Source organism: Myotis davidii, unplaced genomic scaffold, assembly GCF_000327345.1.
Source record: "Myotis davidii unplaced genomic scaffold, ASM32734v1 scaffold283, whole genome shotgun sequence".
In the NCBI taxonomy this organism is placed as follows: domain Eukaryota; kingdom Metazoa; phylum Chordata; class Mammalia; order Chiroptera; family Vespertilionidae; genus Myotis; species Myotis davidii.
In genome coordinates this window covers 236,582-259,919 of record NW_006293960.1, presented here as the reverse complement: position 1 = coordinate 259,919, position 23,338 = coordinate 236,582, and the positions used below count along the sequence as shown (strand labels likewise).

General features: G+C 38.6%; 1 protein-coding gene and 2 pseudogenes across 4 annotated transcripts in view; all 3 read right to left on the bottom strand.

Annotated features, from left to right (window-relative positions):
- Window positions 1-729: 729 nt before the first annotated feature.
- LOC107183788 lies at window positions 730-7,429 on the bottom strand (annotated as a pseudogene).
- A 169-nt stretch (window positions 7,430-7,598) lies between these two features.
- Window positions 7,599-9,729, bottom strand: LOC107183787 (annotated as a pseudogene).
- Window positions 9,730-11,223: 1,494 nt separating this feature from the next.
- Window positions 11,224-23,338, bottom strand: part of SEC24B (SEC24 homolog B, COPII coat complex component) — a 64,238-nt gene continuing 52,123 nt past the window's right edge. For all 4 annotated transcript variants that reach the window (XM_015566679.1, XM_015566678.1, XM_006767927.2 and 1 more), the window contains 10 exons: window positions 22,296-22,419; window positions 21,756-21,914; window positions 20,972-21,145; window positions 19,611-19,721; window positions 17,864-18,039; window positions 16,499-16,636; window positions 15,630-15,734; window positions 14,737-14,829; window positions 12,339-12,442; window positions 11,224-12,096 (listed from right to left, as the gene is read on the bottom strand). In XM_015566679.1, the coding sequence (XP_015422165.1) occupies window positions 11,982-12,096; window positions 12,339-12,442; window positions 14,737-14,829; window positions 15,630-15,734; window positions 16,499-16,636; window positions 17,864-18,039; window positions 19,611-19,721; window positions 20,972-21,145; window positions 21,756-21,914; window positions 22,296-22,419 (1,299 nt within the window). In that variant the 3' untranslated portion in view covers window positions 11,224-11,981. The remainder of the gene's footprint in view (window positions 12,097-12,338; window positions 12,443-14,736; window positions 14,830-15,629; window positions 15,735-16,498; window positions 16,637-17,863; window positions 18,040-19,610; window positions 19,722-20,971; window positions 21,146-21,755; window positions 21,915-22,295; window positions 22,420-23,338) is intronic.

The following is a 23,338-nucleotide window of genomic DNA, read 5'->3' as shown; positions in this document are numbered from 1 at the left end:
ATTGAACCAGCATCTTTTTGGTGCATGGGATGACACCGAACCAACTGAACCACACTGGCCAGGGCACAACTAAGTCTTTAAAACATTATATGTTCAACATTTCAATTTGCAAAGGGAGGAAAAGATAATTATATCAACTGTCATTAAAAGCTTGAAAGAAGTTATTCATAAAAAATGACAAAAGTCTGACTAAACTCTGGGTCAGAGATCTTTCCATTGGACTGTACTATTTTTTCAGAGTACTAAAGTCTCTCTTCCCAATCTTTTTGGATTCATACTGATTCTGTGAACATTAAAACTTCCTATTCAAATTCACTTTGCAACCTGAAATTCCAGAATCTTCAACTCAAATATTTTTTAAAATATATTTTTATTAATTTCAGAAAGGAAGAGAGAGGGAGAGATAGAAACATCAATGATGAGAGAGAATCATCCATTGGCTGCCTCCTGCATGCTCCCCATAGGGGATTGAGCCCACAATCCGGGCATGTGCCCTGCTGGGAATCCAGCTGTGACCTCCTTGTACACAGGTCGATGCTCAACCACTGAGCCACACTGGCCAGGCAACACCAAATCCTTTTTACCTTTAGTAATCATGAGGAATTTTTACATATTTATATAATAGAGTGTACATTATATGCATGGCCTGTTTATACTATTTTCAAAAAGGGAATCCTAATTCATTGATAGAGTTGTATCAATCTTCTTTCCCCTAGTCCTTGGATGGCCTTAGATGATGGCAGCATGTTCATCAGTGGTTCTGTACCAAACGCCTCTTCTTGAATGATGCATTTTGCACCCAATGTAAAGGACAGAAGAATTCCCAGTGTTAATGCGCTACCACTGACAAAGCTGCCAATATCAAATTTTGATCCTATATTTTCTTTAGAATTTATAGTTGCTGTGATTGCCATTGATGAAGAAACAGATGTTGCCGAACTATTGTGGGTTTGTGGTCATGGCGGATGTTGACATCTGGGATATGTTTTATGAAACACTTGTGATTTGGGGTGTTGACTTTAAGGAGGTAGAAGTCATATTCGTTGAGACCTCGTGTTGTCATCTTAGATGTTGCTGTGGGTTTTTAAGTGGTGACTGTCACATTTCTTGAGAGTGAGGAAGCTGGCGTCATTGATGGTTTTCTTGTGGTGATTGTCACGAAGGAAACGGGTTGTAGATGTTTCACACTGCTTTTGCAGATTCACTTGTAGGGCTGAAAGGCACTTGTGGGTTTTTCCCTGTTGGTTTAAATTAGAAGCATGGGAGGCTTTCTGTTAGATCCTGGGAAGTCTTTGGGTCCACGTGGCCCGCAGCAGACCTAGCATCAGCCACGCCCGCGATGAAGGCCGCCCAGCCACCTTGCGCTGAGTCCTGGGATATGGCAGCTCCTGTGTCCTGCCTAACTCATCTGACATCCCCTGACCAGCTGACCGGCTCATAGCCACGGCTCTGGTAGGTGAAGTGAGGTGAATCCTTGACGTGCAGGGTCAAATTTCTTCTTTATTTCAAATGTTGGTATTCTGTTCATCATGGATTTTTATGCATTAATTTTGATTTTTAAAATAATTACATTAAAATCATATTTATCTTAATGACACTTTGGGGCTGCCTCTTTAAATTTTGTGCCAAGGACACACTCCCCGCACCCTAGTTCTAGCCCAGCGTCATCATATCCTTAGTTAGAATGTCAACATTCAAATGTGTGTTTAAACTTAAAAAATATATATATATATATTGTTGATGTCAGAAAGTAAGGGAGAAGAGGATGAGAGAAAGAGACAGAAACGTCAATGATGAGAGAGAATCATTAATCGGTTGCCTCCCGCACATCCCCCACTGGGGATGGAGCCTGCAACCCATGCATGTGCCCTGACCAGAACTGCCTTCTATATGCAGAACTCAGTTTTTCACAGATAAGTTGACCAATAATAACATTGGTACTGCTTGCCTGCCACTGTCAGAGCGTGTAGCCCCAGTTAAGGTTGAAAGAAAGTTAATTTACAAAAAGAGTTTCTATTTATGTCACCTGGTCTTACCTCTCATATATCCTCTGCAGATGCCAACAGCACTGGATTGTAAGGGGGGACAGGCAGGCTCCCCTCATGTATCTTACTGGGAGGCCCCCCACTTTGAATTTACTGGTAACTAGGAAAGGATATTCCTTTTCCCTATTCTGCCTCCAGACCCAGCCTTCAATTTTAACAATTAGAGTCATAAAGATCTTTGTACCCAAATAAGAATACATATTATTTTCCAATACATAGGGAAGATTCACTATATAATGGCCATATATTAGGTCTCAAAGGAAATCTCAAAAAAAAACTTTTAGACTTACTAACATATAAGCTGTGTTCATGAAATTAGAAATTAACAAAAGGATAAAAGCATCACTACCACTGGAATTTTACCAACACACAGTCTTGGATTAAATAGGAAGTAAGTGGAAATTGAGAACTATTTTAAATTGAATACCAATGAAAGCACTTAATACTAAAACCATCATAATTCAAGAAAAAAGCATTTATTAGAAAACAGGAAAGTTTGACAATAAACTAAGCTTATAATCTAAGAAGCTAGAAAAGCAGCAACAAAAATAAACCTAAAGGAAACAGTGGGAAGGAAATGATAAAGGCAGCGGCAGAAAGAGCAAGTCAAAAGACCTGAAGGTTTTTGTCTGTTTTGTTTTTTCAAGGCAAACCTGAAACAAGAATAACCTAGAAAAAAGAAAGAAGGAATGCATAAACATAACAGAAAGAATGGAAAAAGCTAGCCCCAGATAACAATTGTTTACATCAATCACATTAAAACTATAAAGACCAAAATTGCTCAACAAAGAAAACCTGAGTAGATCAATAGTCATAGATTGAAACAGTGGTTAATGACCCTCCTGGAAAAACCTCTCAAGCCCGAGGCTTCTTGGGCCAGCTGAACCAAAACGTCAAGAATAGATAAGTATTTTATATACAAAAATTTTTAGCTAATTTATACAAATTGCTCCAAAGTATCAAAGCAGATGGGAAGTTATCCAACTCATTTAATAAAACTAGTATAATGCTGGTATCAAAATTAATAAGTAAACAGTATAAAAAAGCCAACGACAGGCCAATCTTATAAATATTAATAAAACAGATCCTAAATAAAATATTGACAAATGGAACTCAGTAGTATAACAGAATGATCAGGTAGGATTAATCCAAGTTTAGGGACTTGCCCCAGGCCACACAGTTAGCACAGAGACTAAAATTAAAATTTTGTTCTGTTTGCAGAGGGACTAAAATTCAAATTTTGTTCTATCTGGCTCCCAAACCTGTATTTTTTTCTGCTAGAGTTGGCCTAATATAATGTGACAGATTCAGGGCTAGAACTGCCTTTTTTTTCCATAAATGAATTTCCTCACACTGTACCTCCCAGATCATCTTCCAATTTCTGTTCAGTTCAGTATAGAATGTAGGTTGGTATTCTTTACCCAGTGGGAGACAGAAACCTAAACTTTTGAAGAGTTTGACACATCAATGATCTCTTTTCTTACTGGGTTGCTGTAATATTCCATTAACTTTTAGAATTGAACATGGAAGTATGAAGAGGCACTTTGGAAAATGCTGTAGGTCCCAGACATAGTCCTCCCCGCCCTATTGGACAGCAGCAAATAAATGCCTCTTTACAGTCAAGATCAATCCCCTCTGGCTGTTGGATAAGGAGCCCACAATGGCCAGAAGGGAGTCATAACTTCCAATCCAGGGGGAACATTATTGTGTCCCCTGGCACAGCATCTCTCCTTCGGGAACTAAGGCCCTAACATTCTGTGGCTAATCTGGAAGAGGGGCCACACACAAATGAAAGAGACGAGACAGGAAATAATTTGGAAATTGGGGGGCCAGGGGAGAGCCCATCCCAAGAGGATGGACTCCACTTGTGCTCAGGCCTCGCCATCTTTTTATTCAGTTTGGGATACACCTGTAGCCCTTAGGCAGGCAAGTTCCAGTAACAGACAGACTGTCTTATCAGTAAGGATTTACATGACTATCTGGTGGGGAAGTTGCTTCAGCTTCCATTGGCTGGACTAAACTGTGGGTGCATAACCCTGACCTTTGCCAGGGCTTCAGAGGTCACCAGCATTCTGGGCTCCTTGTCCACACCGCTCTGCCAGAGAAGACAATAGGCCGTTTCCCACATTCTTACTCCCACTGATTCTCAGACCTGTGTGCTACAGGAGACAAATGTTACTTACAGATTCAAAGCATATACTTCATCCTGCAGGATAGGATAGTACACCAACTGTCACTACAACTGAGTCTTCAATAGGACTTCCAACTTTCTCTCAGGCCAGATGCTTTTTTGTTGTTGTTGCTAATCCTCACTCAAGGATATTTTTCTATTGATTTTTAGAAAGAGTGGGAGGGGCAGAGACAGAGAGAGAAACATCGATGTGAGAGAGACACATTGATTGGTTGCCAGCTGCACATGTCCCTAGCAGGCCTAGAGATCAACTGTGCAATGGAGGCTCGTGCCCTTGAGGGGAATCAAACCCGGGACCCTTCAGTCTGTGGGCCGACACTCTATTCACTGAGCCAGAACAGCCAGGGCAGGTCAGGTGCTTTTTGTCCTAGTGCCCACCTTGCCCCCCCTGCTGCCTTGCACATAATAAGCATTCACTAAATGTTGAATCAATTTTAAATTATTTTGAGTTGGAGATAAAATGAAGTTGTATAGATCTACAGAGACAATGTAGGTATCTCTTGGCTATCTAATAATCTTGAAAAATGTATGTCTTCACTCACAAAGAGAGAGGATTTCCCTTGGCCACTAGACTAATACCATAGCAGTGTAGTTGGTGCCAGCATTTTGTCTTAAAAGCAGGTTCTGCTTTTCTTCCTAAGTTGACTAATCATCAGGACAGAGGTTTGAATTGAGGGAAGTTGGCAATGCAGCAGGGCTGGCTGCCATGGGTCTGCGTCACCTGCTCATGCAACTTACATCAGGACCAGCTGAGCCTGGTATCTTATCTGCTAATTTCGTTTAATGATAGACCATTGCTGGGCATGCTCAACTTTACCGTCCGGTTCACACTGGCCAGTTCAGATCATAAGGGCACGTGGTAGCTTGTAGTAGACAGTTCAGTAGCAATCTAGGAGCTGTTCTCAAAAACAGAAAAGTTTTTTGCAGAGGAGGATATGGCTGTTCTCCAAAACCCTAGTGAGGTCTGTAATTCTGTTTTAGCAATGAAAGTATAATAATTTTATTATTTTTTCAAATATGTTTTTGTTGATTTTAGAAAGAGAGGAAGGGAGAGGGCTAGAGAGATAGAAACATTGATTGGCTGCCTCCTGCATGACCCCTACCAGGGACTGAGTCTGCAACCTGGGCATGTGCCGTGACAGGGAGTCGAACTGGTGACCTCTTGTTTCCTGGGTTGACGCTCAACCACTGAGCCACACTGGCTGGACTAATCATTCTATTTCTACCAAAATATATTTAAAAATCTAGTTAAAGAAAACTAGACAACTGAAGTGTAAATATAAGCACATTTTCATCATTGTACAATAATCAAATTATCTACAATCTAAATAGCTAGAGCTAAAATAATATGAAAAAAGCAGCAAAAAACAAGAACATTTCCAATCAGTCATGATACACTCATAAGAAAATGCTATAGTACTGATTTTGTCTGACAGACAAATATCTATGAGGTAGTATCTGTATATGCATTTAGGGGAATTTTTGCAAAATTATAAGCCTTGTACATGCTAACACTGCTTTTCATTTGTGAATATAAATTTTTACAATCCTTAACAACTCATTTAGTGGGTTACTAGTAATGCTTTTTGGCCCCCAAAATGAAAATCTACAGAATTGTGCATTACTAATAGTAACTGTAAGATAATAAAAAAGATATGCATATATAGATCTCTGCCTTCGGTTCCTGGCACAGAGTTCTAAAACCCTTGCCATTTCTTACTAGTAAGTGATCAGAGCACTAGGAACATCTCTTGCTCTAATGCGGCAACTCTGGGTGAGCTCCTGGGCGGGTTGTCCCCTGGGACTGCACAAGGGAATGCTTGTGATGACAAACATTCCAGTCTTACCAGGAAGACTAAGCCATGATTGGAAGCTTGGAATTTTCAGTCCTACCTGCCCCCATTGTCCAGAGAGGGGAGAAGGGATGAAAATGGAATTGATAACTGATGTCTATGTGAAGAAGCCGCCATAAAATCCCAAAACTATGGGGTTCAGAGTGAAGTATGGTAGCAATCATGTCAGGTAAAAACTATAGTTTAACTTTAACCCTGCTGTTTGGTTTCTGTACTTGTTTGCTTGCTAAAATAATAGAAAATTTATTTTAATTTTCTGAATTATATAAATCACCACATTTGATTAAATACCCTATTGGTTGTAATGTGAATATCCTATTGGTTGTGGTCATACTGGTCTTAGAAAGCACATTTTCCTTTCCCTGGGAAGGACAGCACAATTATCCCAAGGTCAGAGGGCTCCAGTTAACGTGTCCCTGTTGACTCAGTGTTCCGGAGACCCCAAAAACTGTAATTTAGATAACATGCTTAAGTCTGACCAGGCTCCTCATTCCAGACCTGAGGGCTCTAGATAATGTGTTTCTGTCAATTCAGTGATCCAGAGACCCAAAACTGTAATTTAGATAACATGCTGCTTCTGCTTCTGTAAACTGCTTTTTTGCGAACCAGGTTCCTCATTCCAAACCTTGGGATGTAATCAATACCTTTGTGATTTTTGCCTATATAAATCAGGTGTTGCGGCCATCTTTTTACTATGAGATCTGGGAGAGTGAAGTGCCCCCTCATAGTCCCAGATTTGCAATAAATGTGACTCTTTAATTCGACTTCCTGAGTTGTCCTTGTGTGATTCGCGGGGTACATTACAACAAGAGCTTCCAGGCTGGTGAACACATCCACTGCAGGTGGTGACATACCCAACTCCACGGGGACAGAAGCTCCTGCACTCAGGACCCTCCCAGACCTCATCCTGTCTCTCTTCATCTGGCTGTACATCTGTACCCTTTATTCAACACTCCAGTCAATTAATTAAACCTGAAGTTGGGGGCCTTGAGACCCCTGATCTAGAGCCGGTTGGTCAGAAGCACAGGCAACAAACCTGCTCTTGCAACTGGCATCTGAAGTGGGAGCAGTGGTGTGGGATTGTTGGCCTGTGGGATCAGACGCTATCTTCAGATAGTGTCAGAATCGAGTTGAATTGTAGGCCACTCAGCTGGTGTCACAGAGAATTGCTTGGTGTGGGTCAAGTCCCACATATCTGGTGTGTGAACTGTTGTGAATGTGGTAGTGAGTAAAAGAAAAAACAGGAGGTAGATAAACTACCTGGCTTGCAAACCTTTCAAAGGTAGCTGTGTGTGATCTGACCCCAGGCAGGCATCCTTCTGCTCCTCATTTGCAGACATCCAGACTATTTTGTCCTTGCCTAGCCCAAGGCTGAGCTCAGGCCAAGCTTTCACTTTTGGATCAGCTTATGACACATCAGAAAGCAATGCACTAAGAGCCTCTTGTGGCCTGGAGTCACGGCTACCTCCCCCTCAGGCCATATACACACATACTTCCTGCCCACTTGTTTCATGCGAAGTGCCACTTCTCATAGGAACTGTAAGAAGGCAGAGAGGAGGAAGAGACCCAATTTTCTGGTTGAAACAGATTGTGTCTAAATTCAGGGACAAGAGTAAATTATAAAATACCTACCTGTTTTATTTTTCAGGTCTGTTTCACGTGCCACATAAAGCTTGGTATTGTTTTTAGTAGCCTGTCTTCTTTTAGTTATGAATGATTCCATCTAAATAATGTCTGCAGTGTTTTCATTTTTTTGGCCTTTTAAACAGGCAAATCCTTCTCTGGCAGATTAGGCTTTATCTAATTTTTCTTCTGATTCCATTTTATTGATTTATCCACGTGAAGAATTGGGCTTAATGGTCTGCTGTCTTTAATATTACTTTTTAATATTTTCAAAAGTTACTTTGAATAGGACTCATATGTATATTAGGTTTTCCCATCACCTGGGATACTTTTTTTTCCTCCTAAATCAATACAAGGCTTTATTACATCTTTAAATGTCGTAAATAAGTGTGACAAATCAATTGGCACCTTTCTATAGCTGGACAACTTATATCTGATTCATCGGGCTGCTGAACTGTTCCCTTTTCAGTAACGCAGATACCATCCAAAATTTTTCTAGTATCTTTATTTTTAATTGTTGTGGCTTGCTGAATCAAAGCAGCTGAATTTGATGCAAGTTCAATGTCGTTTCCTTCAAGAATCAACTCATCTTTCTGGGCCTGAGACTGAACAAGCAACTCCTGACCTCATCCAAACTCGGTGGATGTATTTTTCACCCAAGACATTTCTGAATTCAACAAGAAAACCATTCTCCTGAATACTTGTAACCACGTTGATGGGGAAATGAACATACACTGACTTCACTTTGTAAGGGAAGCCCAGTGTAACACCCTTGATCATGTTCTGTGCATAACTCCAGATAGTGTGAACCGTGGCCAATTCCTTTCTATTTCCCTAGCATTTGTCAACCCGGAGTCTCTTCTTTTTCTTTCCAAGGAGACTGAGTTCTACATTGAGGTGGTTGAAGTCCCCCTGCAGGGTGCCTCTGGGGCCTTTCACAATAATTGTGCGTCCTTTAGAGTGATGTCCATGTTTTCTGGGATGTGCACAGTCCACCTGCTGAGTGGTCTTCATCCTCGCAGTAGATGCGGCAAAGAGCACCTGGGATGCTCTTACAATACGTACCTCTGGTCAACCTCAACCTGGAAATGTTCATCCCATTCTCACAATGAACACTGAGAACCACGGACTTTGATGACAACTTCAGATAATTGAAAGCAGGCTCACAGGCCTCCTGGTAAGCATGACCCTTCTGGTCACTCTGCTTCACAAAGCAAATGATTGGAGACTTGTCCCATAGGGTGGCAGAGACTGATTACCCATCACCCATCAGGATTAATCTCATCATGCCCACATTCTGGTAAAGTCAGTCTCCACATACTCTGAAACAGCTCTTCTGCAGACACTAACTCCTTTGCAAACCTTTCAAGGGTGGCTGTTTTTTGTGTTTTATATCAGGAGAGGAAGGGAGAAGGAGAGATAGAAACATCAATGATGAGAATCACTGATTGGCTGCCTCCTGCATACTCCACATTGGGGATCAAGCATGTGCCCTGACTGGGAATCGAACTGTGACCTCCTGGTTCATAGGTCGACGCTCAACCACTGAGCCATGCTGACTGGGCTAGGGTGGCTGTGTTTGATATCAGACCCCAGGCAGGCATCCCTCTGGTCATTTGTAGACATCCAGACTATTTTTTCCTTGCCTACCTCCGGCTCTGAGCTCATTTCATTGGCCCACATAATGTCCCACCCCCATAAGCCCATGTACACAGCCCCATAGGCCCTCAGTGCTGCTACTCTCCAGTCATTTTTCTTGGCAATGTTAATGGTCAAAGAAATGACCCAGCTAAAACCCTCATTCTAAGTTCTGACCTCCTCACCTCCAGTCATCTTTCACAGCACCTCAACTACCCACTCCCAGACGACCCTAGATCTCATAATTACCAATATCTAAATTTCCTCTAAACTTCAATTTCCAGCATCCCATATCCTGAGCTCCAGTTCCTGAGTTTTTGTTGTTTTTTTTTTACCTCAACAGGACCTCTATTAAGCCCACCCCATTTTCTCTATCCATCACTTATTTCATGTCCCTTTCACTTAAATGAGTCATTCCCTTGCTCCTCAGTTTTTTGTAGCAACCCCGCTTACATCCAACTCTGCACTCAGCAGCTGAGTGTGGCTGGAGGCAAGAGGCACAGCTATGCTAACTGGCTTCACTTTTAAGTTCATGACTCATATCCCAAGATAGGCCCTGCTTGACAATTGTAATTCATGCCACTAGTCAGTTCAATGTCTCCCTCTCCTAGGAGACCATCTCTGAGTTTTTGTTGTCCGCCTTTTTCACAGAGAAAACAAGAGCAGCCAGAGGAACCTTGCACATTCACCTACCACAAATCCCCGTACTTGGATGGCCCCTCTTCCAGATATCCACGTGTTTTAGTCTCTGGTCAACTGCCACCTTTTCAGAGGACCTTCTCTGGTTACTATAAAATAAAGTATTCTTGATTCCCCTACCCAGCTTTCTTTTTCTTCACAGCATTCATCACACTTAACATACTAAATGTACTATTTTCCCCAGTCCTCACCACCCTCGCTCTATAGTGTAAACATTGAGAAAGTGGGATTTTTATCTGTCTTACGCCTAAAACAATATCTGACAAGTTTTAAGTGCTTTTAAGTAGCTACTGAATGACAAACAAAATATCCAAAGACAAAAGATTTTTGTCTTTCCTAAAATAGAAACATTACACTTTTCATTATAAAATTATAATATTTAGTTGCCCTTAAAGTGCTATAGTTTTTTCTCATGTTCAGTAAGATTCTCTCTTGCTAGAAGCAGAGTGGTATAGGAACATGTACAGTTCTGGGTGGAGGTGGAAGTGGGATGGCAGTAGGCGGTGAGTGGGGAGAACATTTGGCTTTTACTCTTAGCTCTGTCACTAATTAGTAATGTCATTTAGGATGAGTCATTTAACCTCTCAGTTGCCTGAGGGAATGGGAGATAGTATTTTTATTTTCATCCAAAGAAAAGAGATCCATTAAGTACAAAAGCCATAAAAATCATTCACCACACACACCAACAGCATTGTTTTTTCTTCTAAAGTTCATTGATGGGACTTTCAAGTGTACAAAATAAAATTTCATCCCACAAAATAATATGGAGCATTAACAGTTTTTACAGTATGTAAGCAATTAGTAAATGTTTTTTTTCAGTAGGATAGATTCTCAAAATTCAAGATGGTAATCTTAAAGTCAATGAAATAGCATACACACGTTATGAAAATTTTCTTGATGTGACTTTGCAGAAAAAAGTGGCTCTAGTTTAATTGAGAAAGACAAATTAAGATTATACTTAATCAATAACCATATGTATTTTGAGAGTAACATTCCTTTTCAGAACCTAAACAAAGTAGTTGGTAAGGTGCACAAATGAATAAAACTTACTGATTCACTATCATTCCATTTTCCCCAAGTAGTGAACTCAGTATATCCTATATGTAAAAAAAAACACCTAAAAACCCATCCACTTCCCTCTCCTCACACACAAAAAAAACACCAAACCACATTGTCAAGCAAAATATTTTTAATTAGTAGGCTGATCATAAATAAATCCACATAAAAGATTTAACAGAATTACAAAGAGTTTGTGTTTCTTCTGTGGACTCAATTCATAATACGCATTAGTCAACCTCATTCTCTAACTGCGACAAAGAGTTGTCATCCAACAATGCAGCACAGTTGTAGCAATTCATATTCTGTAGTTACATTTTTACACTTTCTTTACAAATGTAACATTTATGTACATTATGTATATATTTTTCCTATAGTTCATGTACTGAAACTCTATTGTTTTTACAGGGAAAATATTGAATTCATTTAATGAATACGAATCATTCCTTGTTAAAAATTCATATAAATAACATGGTGCCCACTGCCTTTTGGCATTTCTTATCAGAGTTCCAGTCCAGAAATGTCATATTAACTACAAAAAGAAAAGTTACCTAATTTTACATTATGACCTATCATCCACATTAGCTAAATGAATGTGCTGGCTTGCAATGAACAGAGCACTGAACTGCTGCACTAGTGGAAATGTGTGGAAACCAACTCAAAATATACCTGGTGAAACAGTATCATCATTACCATTAATTCAGGCTGAGAGAATCTGCCAAGTTCTTTCTTCCTCTTTACCTTTTGCCTCGGACAGGGTGCTATGCTATGCATTGTGCCTTGTAACAACAAATGCCTTCATTTCAAATTTCCAATGGGCTTCTCTGGCAGATGAGGCTTTATCTAATTTTTCTTCTGATTCCATTTTATTCCACTTCACTTACAAATCTGTTGCTGAATGTGAAGCAAAAATTCATAGTAAGAGAATGCAGCTTCTGTCCGGTCTTCAATCAAATGTTGGAAAAACTCTGTTTTGGCAGGACTCTCATCTCTGAAAAAGAGAAAAGAGTATTAACCTAAAAATCCATATTATTAACAATATTAATTACACATTTGAAAATCAATTATACATGGGGACTTAGGAAAATGAAACATAAAGGATAGTATTCAATAACAACATTCTACCACTATATTATAGTTTGATAATATTTTAAATTTGCTGTGAAGACAAGCAATTTTACATAAATTGCACAGGACAGGACAATTTTATAGTTAAGTTATAGAAGTACTTACTTTACCACGTGAAGAACTGGGCTTAATGGTCTGCTGTCTCTAAGCCAAGTTATAAAGGATCTGGTTCTTTCTGATGAAAGTGTATCTAGCTCTGGAAGATGTGTCTGGTAACAGAAATATAATTAGGAAATTACTTCCTTTCTCATAGACTTCAGCACTATTAGAACTAAATCATGATTCTTACTACCACCAATCAACTGCCAGCACTTCATACCCAGCCCCAACAGGAGCAACCAAACAAATGAACTTTAAATTGCTGGCAAGTTTGTTTATATATTTCTGGATAAGTCAATAAAACATTCTATATAATAAAAGGTTAATATGCAAATTGACTGAACAGCAGAATGACTGGTTGCTATGACACGCACTGACCACCAGGGGGCAGACACTCAACAAAGGAGCTGCCCCCTGGTGGTCAGTGCGCTCCCACAGGGAGAGTGCCACTGAGTCAGAAGCTGGGTTAATGGCTGGCAAGCACAGCTGGGGTGGTGGAAGCCTCTCCCACCTCCGCAGCAGCGCTAAGGATGTCTGACTGCTGGCACGTCTGACTGTCCTGAACTGTGAAAGGGCGCACTAATTTCGTGCACCAGACCTCTAGTGTTTAATAATAAATATGATACTGACATTTTATGTGTATGTTAAGACCTAAAAAGTTTATTTTGTATATATGAATTTTTTCCCCAAAGCTAACTTAATAATGCACTAAATAATTCAAAGTATATAGTATGTAAAAGATTTAAATAGAAAAGTTTGGGTTAGCTATATTTGTATTTTATGTCAACATTTAAAAAGTAAAAGAACAGAAAACATTTCTGTTTTAATATGCATTTCCCCAGATATTTGTATTTAATGCCACAAGCATGTGTGTACAAAAACATACTTTTATGAATAAATCTATGGGAAATATTCTTTGGAGTAGAAAAATTTACTGTATCATAAACTATGTGATTTTAATTATAACAGATATTGCCAAATACTCTCCCAAAATACGTAAAATATACACTACAATCTAGTTTTTGATAGGCCTGTTGACCTATACCCCCTGCACTACTGCCTATTATTAAACTTAAAAATCTTTGCCAATCTGGTAAATAAAAGAAATGCTATGCTATTATTTTATTTCCTTAATTATTTTCTTAATTAACCTTTACTACATTCTATTTTTCAGGAATTAGATCCATTTCTGAATTCTGTTCTGTTTACTATGCTACTATCATAGTGCTTAAATATCTACAGTTTTAAAATAACATTTACTATTTTACTTAGTAGGATTTATTTTTCATATGCTTTCCCCCTTCACTATTATTCTTTTTAAAAATATTTCCTTATTCTCATTTGTTCAGTCAATCAAAAGACAGCAGAAAGTGATAAAAATTACACTGACATTATATTAATTTCAGGAGCAATGACATATTTACAGTATCAAAGAATAAGGTAGACCTTTCTTTTTTTTTTAATCTTCACCTGAGATATGTTCAGAGATAGGAAGTGGTGGGGGAGAGAGAGTGAAACATCAATTGTTCGCCTTTTGTATGCTTCCTAACCAGGGATCCAACCTGCAACCTAAGTACGTGCCCTGACCAGAAATCGAATCCACAACCTTTTGGTGTATGGAATGATGCTCCAACCAAGGTAGGGGCAAGGTAGACCTTTCCCATAAATTAAATGCAGAGAACTGATTTCATAATCATATTTCTTTGGTATTGGTTAACACACACACAATAAAGGCCAAGTGAAAAATATTATCAGCAAAATAATTTATATCAGATATAAAACTGTGTATCAGTTCCTTAAGAAGTAAACACAGAGTTTACCATATGACCCAGAAATTCTAACTCTAGGTTATATACCCAAGAGAACTAAAACATGTTTACAGAAACACTTGTACACAAAATGTTCATGGTAGCACGATTCACAATAGCCCCAAAGTGGCAACATCCCAGATGCCCATGAATGAATGGTCAGATATACAAAATGTGGTGTAAGCAAACAATGGATTATTACTTAGTCATATAGAAGAATGAAATACTGATATATGCTACAGCATGGATGAACCTTGAACACATTGTGAGAAATGAAAGAAGCCAAACACAAAAGGCCACACATATGATTCCATTTATATGAAATGTCCAGAACAGGCAAATCCAGAGATACAGAAAGGAAATTAGTGGTTGTTGGGAAAGGAGGAGGGGAGAATTGGGAGATATGGGTTTCTTTGGGGGACTCTGAAATTAGATCCGGGGGAGAGTTGTATAACATTATGAATATACTAAAAACTAATGAATTGTACACTTTAAATGGTTAAAAACTGTGAATCTTATGTGTATTTTATCTCAATAAAAAACATTTCAAACAAACAAGCACATACAAAGTTAATGCTGTATAAAACCCCACTGACCATTTTCTGTGGTATTGATGCAAAATTAGGACACCCAAGCACATCCTCTATGAAGTTGTTGTCACAGCTTTTTCCAACCCAAATGTAAAAAACCTAGAAACAAAAAACCAGATATTAAAATTCCTTAATCAGAAACACATTAGTTTATTTTCTCAAAATTATCAAGAATAAAAGAGGTAAAATATTCTATTTCAAATAAAGCAGAAACATAAAGTAAACAGGAAATAGAATTGTACATTTAGAATCTACACCCAGGAATCGTAAGAGTGTTTCGTATCTTCTTTGCTTAAACTTCAAAGTTTCCCATAAAATATGTCTCACCTTCTCCCTTCTCCCAATATGAATGCAATGTTTTCACCAGGATAACTGGCTCACAGTATTTCCTCGCCACTATTTCAATGACTATCTCTATTATTTTCACTAATGTGCTCTCCCATCCCCCCTCCATGGCTATTGGAATCCTTTTCCTGCTCATAAGGTATCATTTATGAAGCCAACGTGACCATTCTAACACCCTTCACCACTACTCTGCCCAGTGACTGCTCCTGAACTCCTAATCATTAATGGCATTTCTAACAACGGATATAAATAGTACTAGACAAATTTGAGGTCCCTTTGAATTTATGATTCTAATGATATAATCCTTGAAAACAGGAACTTTGCTCTGTATCAAATATACATAATCTAGGACAGCAAATAATCCATGATAATAACATTTATTAATCTATAATAAAATAATACTCAACTAGAAAAGTCTAACATGTATTGACCTCTTGTGCCAGTTACCAATGTACTGCCTCTTAGCTCCTAATCCACCTTCCACTGACTAATCTGGGCCCTGTGTTCCTCCTTTGTTGGAACAGTGTTAGGCTTTGTCAGGAGAGGATGCTTACACAGCCACAGTCCATAAGGAAAGCACCTTCTCTTGTCAGCTTCTCTGCAGACAATTTTTGAAGAGGTGGCTGAGGTACGACCCTGTCATTAACATGTATTGCACCCTGAAACAAAAACAGATGGATTGTGAATGAGCTAACACTGCTACAGCAGTTTGGAAGCTAATGGCCACCAACTTTTTAAGAAAATACGGAAAATGACACCTGAGGATTTTGTAGGATGTAAAAAATTATTGATACTACAATATTATGTTGGCTGTAGAATCAAGACACTCAGATATATTCAAATTAAAAAGAGAGAAACACAAATACATAAAACAATCTGCCCATTTCCTTCCATTTGGGGATCAGGATATATTAAATGTATGACTATTAAATCTGCTGCAAAGCAAGTTACTTTTTTACATTACTCTAAAAACATAATACAGAGAAGATTCTGAAGAGTTTGAATACATGGAAGAAAACACACACTACATATTTGCATATTAAAAACACTGATGGATATCAGATCCAGTTTACAATATAATAAAAATTGCCATCTGATCATATCAGAAACAGTCAATGTCTATAAAATATATACAGAAATGTCTAGTCTACAACTTGGCTTTATAATGAATATTATAAGCAATCCCACAAAAAGAAATTACTTCCCACATGAAACTATTTTTGAAAATTCCATAACCACAGATAATACTGGATAGTACTAGTGTCCAATCAAATCCATAGTGTCCTTAATTAATGCATTAATACCAGAAGGAAAAAATGGATTTAAAAATTGTTAATAAAGGCATTGCTATCTTACCAATGGAATCAAGACATTCAAAAACATTTAAATTTAAAAATTTCAAATGTACTAAAAGAAATCATACCTCATCTATCAATCTGTCTATCCTGTATAAGTTGGGATGAATCATTTTCATTAGGTGAACAAGTGGCTGACACTTTATTTGACACATGGCATATACACGATCATCCAGGCGTGTGCTTGTACCAGTTCTAAATGCTTTCTACAGTAAAAAAGGACAAAAATTTCAAGTAAAACATAAATATAATAGACAAATATTAAAACAAATATATGCAATAAACAAACAAACATATACCATCATGGAAAAAGCATGGCTTTCAAATCGGACAAACCTAGATTCTATTTTCAACTCTGACATTTAATAGAAAGGTATGTGAGCAAGTAACTTAGCTTCTCAAAGCTGTTATCATCATCAACAAAGCAGGAAAAATGATACTCACCTCTCTCAGTTGCTGTAAGTTAAGAGGATATGTATCTAACATCTATTATGTTGCCCGAGGCATGAAAAGATGTTCAATGAGTATTAATCTTTCCCCGAGTCTCTGTCCAGAAGCACACACAAAGAGTACACTATAAGCACACCATTATGGAGGCTGCTCCCACATATTGAAGAGTAAGGGCATAGGGTCTCACAACAGTCATCATGTATTTATATACCTCGACTTTCCGGTGATCTTTTCATGTTCTTCCAAACTTTTCCAATGGTAAACTACATAATCCTCTAATTAAATATTTTTTTAAAACCCAGAAACCTAGATTTCATTTCTTCACTTATGTATCGAGAATTTTATTTATTATTATTATTATTTTTTTTAAAAAAATATATTTTATTGATTTTTTACAGAGAGGAATCCACTGAGCCAAACCAGTTAGGGCAATTTATTATTATTAAAAATTGTTTTATTGCTTAAAGTATTACAAAGAGGAGAGTTTTATTTTTTTAGATATTTCCTTCATGGTTTGTCTCCTCAGTCATTGTCCACAAGACTCTGAGAAGCTGTAGGAATATGGAGGCGCATACTCAAGGCCCGGCCTTCTCTCCAATGTTGTGGAAAGGGACTGTACATCACCGGCAGAGCCCTATGCTCCCCACCTGGACAGAGCCCCGGGGAGAGTGACTTCCCGGGGGTATCCACGTTGGATATGTATCGAGAATTCTTAAAGGCTTTATTTATTTATTTATTTAAAATATATTTTATTGATTTTTTAGGAAGGGAGAGAGAAATAGTTCGAAACATAGATGAGAGAGAAACATCCATCAGCTGCCTCCTGCACATCTCCCACTGGGGATGTGCCCGCAACCCAGGTACATGCCCCCGACCGGAATCGAACCTGGGACCTCTCAGTCCGCAGGCCGACGCTCTATCCACTGAGCCAAACCGGTTTCGGCTTTAAAGGCTTTATTAAATGTAATATTGTAGAGAGTTACCTGTTTGAGAAGGGCCAAAACATAGAGAGGAAACAACTTGAGGGAGCTGGGTGCGATCAACACAGAGTGCTGTAAATTTGAGACAGTTGAGCTGTATGCAGACAATGAATCCACCACAGCATTTACTAAGGCATCTCTTGCATCTGAGAGACTTGTTGAAATGGATCGATCCACAGCTAGAAAGCAAACAAAACAAAAAGGTATTTAACCATTGGATTTCAATGAATGTTAAAAGAGATAAAAAATTGTTTTAATTAAATTTATTGGGGTGACTTTGCTCATTACACAATTTTTCTGAACTAAATCTGATAATCAGAACAAATCTAGATTGTTTTAAACCTTTTTGTTTTAATAGCTTTAAGTTTAAAAATAGGTAGCCACTACTGGTACTTGAAAACATGTATCATTCATCTACTTGAAGAAAGCTCTGGGGATATTTTCATTACTTTTAAATAGAAGTCACATGTATAAATTTTCTTTTTTTTCCTGGCCAAACAATGTAAGTTCCAATAAAAAAGAAAGAACTGAAAACAAACAAACAATGGTAAGTTCTGCATTCCCAGGTCAACAAAAAAGAGGACAAATTGAACACAGGTCATTCTGCAGGCACTGAAAAGCCAGATGTTAGCGTGAAATCCCAAGTACATATATTATTAAAATAGAGATAACCTACACATATACCCAAGTATTAAAAGTAAAATTCATGGGCAATAATCAGGCTCATTTTATATCTAAATTCATCTAAAAGATAAATTCATTAAAAATAAAACACTGTTATATTAATTCCATAAAGGATTTTAAAAACTTATATACAGTAAAATGTACTTTTCCAGTATAGCTCAGTGGTGGTTATATCAAACGCATAACCATGCAATCATTACCACAATAAAGATACACAACAGTGCCACCATCACCCCCAGAATATCTCGTTGTAGTAAAATGCTTCCCTGCCCCCAACCCTGAAAATCATAAGGATGATCTCTTCTTCATTCCTATGCTCTATTCACTGAGCCAGACAGGCTAGGGCTGCAGGTAGCATTTTGAGACTAGATTCTTTTATTTAGCATAATGCATATGAGTCATTCATTCTGTTCATGTATCAATAGTTCTTTCTTACTGAACTAGAGGCCCGGTGCATGAAAATTCATGCACTGGAGGGGGGGGGTCCCTCAGCCCGGCCTGCCCCCTCTCACAGTCTGGGAGCCCTCAGGGGCAGGAGGTGACCTGGCGATCAGGGGAAGGCGAAGCCCCATCACACCTCTGCTGCTGCCACTGCCGGCAGCGCAAGCCTCTGCCAGCCCTGGTTACCTGAGCCTCGGGCAGCCCTGGGCGGCTGGGGGCCTGAGCACCACCATCTTTGAGGGTGTGGCAGTCAATTAGCATACTCCCTCTTTATTGGCTGTGGGCACTGCCATCTTTACAATGGTGTGAGGGTCAATTAGCATATTCCCTCTTTATTAGATAGGATGGTATTCCACTGTATGAATGTATCACAGTTTGTTCATATATTCATTAGCTGAAGGAAATTTGGGTTGTCACCAACTTTTAGTGATTATGAATCCTCAAAAGATTTTTAAACCAAAGAATTAATAAGAAATATAAGAACCATCCAATTCACACTGCTGTACATGAAAACAGAAAACATACACTTTTAAAATAAGGGATTTCTAGGGTAAAAAAAATGCCCAAACTTCAGTTTCTAGAATAGAAAAATGTATTTCACCTGTTCCCTCACTGCTTTACTCACCCATGTTTGCCAGAAGGCAGATGGCAGCTTGTACATCCACTCCTGCATATACATCTGCAAGTGAACTTACCACTGGCAAACAAAGTGTATGCACTCTAATTCTCCGCTCACCTAAACAAAGTGATGAACAAATGTCATTGCAAAATATGTTAGAAAAAGAAAGAAACAAAGAGAATTGGTTAAAAAATTACTCAAGTTATTGTTTTGATTGATTAAATCTTCAACAGGATACTGAAATGTAAAAACTTTCACAGTGAATGTGTTTTAAAGAAAATTAAACACTCTCTAAATCTGAAGATATACTATGAACACATACTATGATTTGGCTTTTATTTTAATACTAGAGGCCCAAAGCATGGATTCGTGCAATGGTGGGAGCCCTTGGCCTGGCCTGCACCCTCTCGCAATCTGGGACCCCTCAGGGGATGTTGGACTGCTGGTTTTGGCCTGATCCCCACAGGCCAGGCTGAGGGACCTCGCTGGTGCTTGAATCTGTGCAACCTGGCCTCTAGTATGCATATAAAATCTTTCGTTAATCTCTTCCTGTCTCCCTTCCCTTCTTTCCTCTGAGATTCATCAGTCTGTTCCATGTTTCCAAGCCTGTGTGTTGAGTATCTGCCCCCTGGTGTTCAGTGCACGTCATAGCTACTGGCTGAAAGGTTGCTTATTAGACTTTTATATATATAGATCAGGGGTCCTCAAACTACGGCCTGCGGCCACATGCAAATACAAATATTGTATTTCTTCCTGTTTTGTTTTTTTACTTCAAAATAAGATATGTGCAGTGTGCATAGGAATTTGTTCATAGTTTTTTTAAAACTATAGTCCGGCCCTCCAACGATCTGAGGGACAGTGAACTGGCTCCCTGTTTATAAAGTTTGAGGACCCCTGATATAGATCATTCATTCTAAATTATATCCAACATAATAAATAGCATGGTTTACCAGATACATATGATCCTGGGAATGCAAGTCAAAAAAGATATCATTTAAAGATTTAAAAAAGTTTAGAAAAGAAACACGCAGAACATATGTTTGACTAGCTGATGCAAATCTCATCACTTTCCACTGTATGTTCATTCTTTCTCCCCATTCTCACCACCATGGGAGAGGAGAATTATTGCTACAAATTATATTTCATTTCTCCTAACGTTACCTTTTTAAAAAATATATATATTTTATTGATTTTTTACAGAGAAGAAGGGAGAGGGACAGAGAGTCAGAAATATCGATCAGCTGCCCCCACTGGGGATGTGCCCACAACCAAGGTACATGCCCTTGACCAGAATTGAACCCTGGACCTTTCAGTCTGCAGGCTGATGCTCTACCCTGAGCCAAACCAGTTAGGGCTCCTAATGTTACCTTTGCTTGATGTATATAACAGGGCTGTTTGAAAGCATACTAAGGAAGTGTCTGTCAAACTTTCTTCAATTGACAGCTGTACTGCAAATCCAGCATCAGGATTGATGTTGGCGAGGGACAACAAATCAGTGGAACGCACAAAGAAGTTTCCATGAAAAGTGTGCATTGAAAGACCTAGAGAAGAGAAAAGTTGTTATAAAAGATGAAGCAATAGTAGTATATCTCAGGCTACAACTACTTTACAAAGTAAAAAAATGTCTCTGATTTTGAATGAAAAGGAGAACTTGGGGATAGGATTGGAGTGTGTTGGTAGAGGTTCTAAAATACCAATTCAAAAGAACCAAAGTAGGTTCCACAAAAGATCTAATGTGAAACATTTTTAAAATGGGGGTTACTGTAAAAACTCATTTAAGAATTAAAATAAGTGATCAGAATCCCTCCTGCAAACATTCACATAAAATCAAGGTAATGTAAATTGAAGACTATTTGACTGATGATGATGAGGGCAAAGATTATTAATTTTACCATTTTCACTTAAGATCTTCCCTATTCCTCCAATTCTCTTTCTAAAATCACCTCCAATATGGGCTTTCTCTTAGGTTCTTCCTAATAAAGCAAAACATGATTTTTGCCCACTTATTCAAAAATTGGGCAATGGTTATTATATATCAGGTTAAGATCCAGCATAAAGTGTTTTATATTGAATAACCATTATAAATTATAGTTACAGATACTCAATATATGAATGCTAATTTAATTATAAGGTAGAGTTTTTATAACATACCTTTAGTACACCTTATTCTCATAACAGCTTCAAATCCAATTTTCCTTGTGAGATAACGTTTTAGTTCTTTTTGTAACTTTTCTGCTTGTGAAGGATTGTGAGTAGAATGGAAAGATGGATAATAATAGATGCAGCCTGCTGAATACTTGGACATGCAAGCTTTAGAGAGAAATTTAAAAAGTATTTTATATTTGTCCAATAGGAGTATAAATTCTATACTATGAAGAAGTCTAAGTCATAATGAGAAAACAAAAACTATCAAAATAAAGGTAATATATAAATCTGAGAAAAATACAAACATTTATAAAATATAAGGTTTACTGTTAAGCAGAATAGCACAAAGAAATTATATTTTAAAAATAAAATATCAATAGCATTTTATACTGGTATAGCGCTTTAAAATTTACTGCTAATTTTCAGAGATATCATCTATGTAATTCACATGTCTTTCTCTCCAAAGGTATTGAGAATGCTTACTAGAGAGTTTAGATTTAATTTATATGTTAAAACTGTAAACAGATAAACACAATGTCCCCTTACCTAGAGAAGAAAGATCCGAGTACTGTGAACTTAAAAGGAATAGATCCACTGCAGTCTGCTGCCCTGAGCAATCTAAAGCCAGCTTCTTATAAAAATCAGTTGCAGGGCCAAGATGTTGTACAACCTAAGTCAACAAGTCACAAAGTAAGAACTTGAAGAAGCCTTGTATTGTGCATATCCTATATAATAAAAGGGTAATGCAAATTGACTGAATGGCGGAACGAACGGTCACTATCATGTGCACTGACCACCAGGGGAGACGCTCAACGTAGGAACTGCCCTCTGGTGGTCAGTTCGAGCACCACTCAGCCACAAGCCAGGCTGACTGCTGGCAAGCACAGCGGCCCGTCTCCACAGCAGAGCTAAGGATGTCCAACTGCGGCTTAGGCCCACTCCCTGCATCAGTTGGACATCCCCTGAGGGCTCCCGGACTGCAAAAGGGTGCAAGCCGGGCTGAGCGACCCCTACACACCGAGTGCATGAATGTCATGCACTGGGCTGCTACCGTTTCTGTATCTCTCTTATATTAAAGAAGAGGTATCTCCACCATCCCCCCACAACCCCGCCCACCAGCAAATAGTTTTTTTTAAAGTGTCCAGGCAGCCCTAGCTGGTTTGGCTCAGTGGATAGAGTGTCAGCCTGCAGACTGAAGGGTCCCAGGTTTGATTCCGGCCAGGGGCACATGCCTGAGTTGTGGCTTGATCCCCAGTAGGGGGCGTGCAGGAGGCAGCCAATCAATGATTCTCTCTCATCATTGATGTTTCTCTCTCTCTCTCCCCCTCCTGTCCTCTCTAAAATCAATAAAATATATTTTATAAAAATAAAGTGTCTAGGCAGTTGGCACAGATTTTCTATAATAATCCTATATAATAAGAGAGAAAAATGGTAATTGGTGTACGGCGATACCCTTTTCATTGGCTAATCAGGGCTATATGCAAATTAACTGCCAACTCAGATGGCAGTTAACTGACAACAAAGATGGCAGTTAATTTGCATACGTAGGCACAATGCAGGGAGGCGAAAGGGAAAGCAGGACGAAGCCC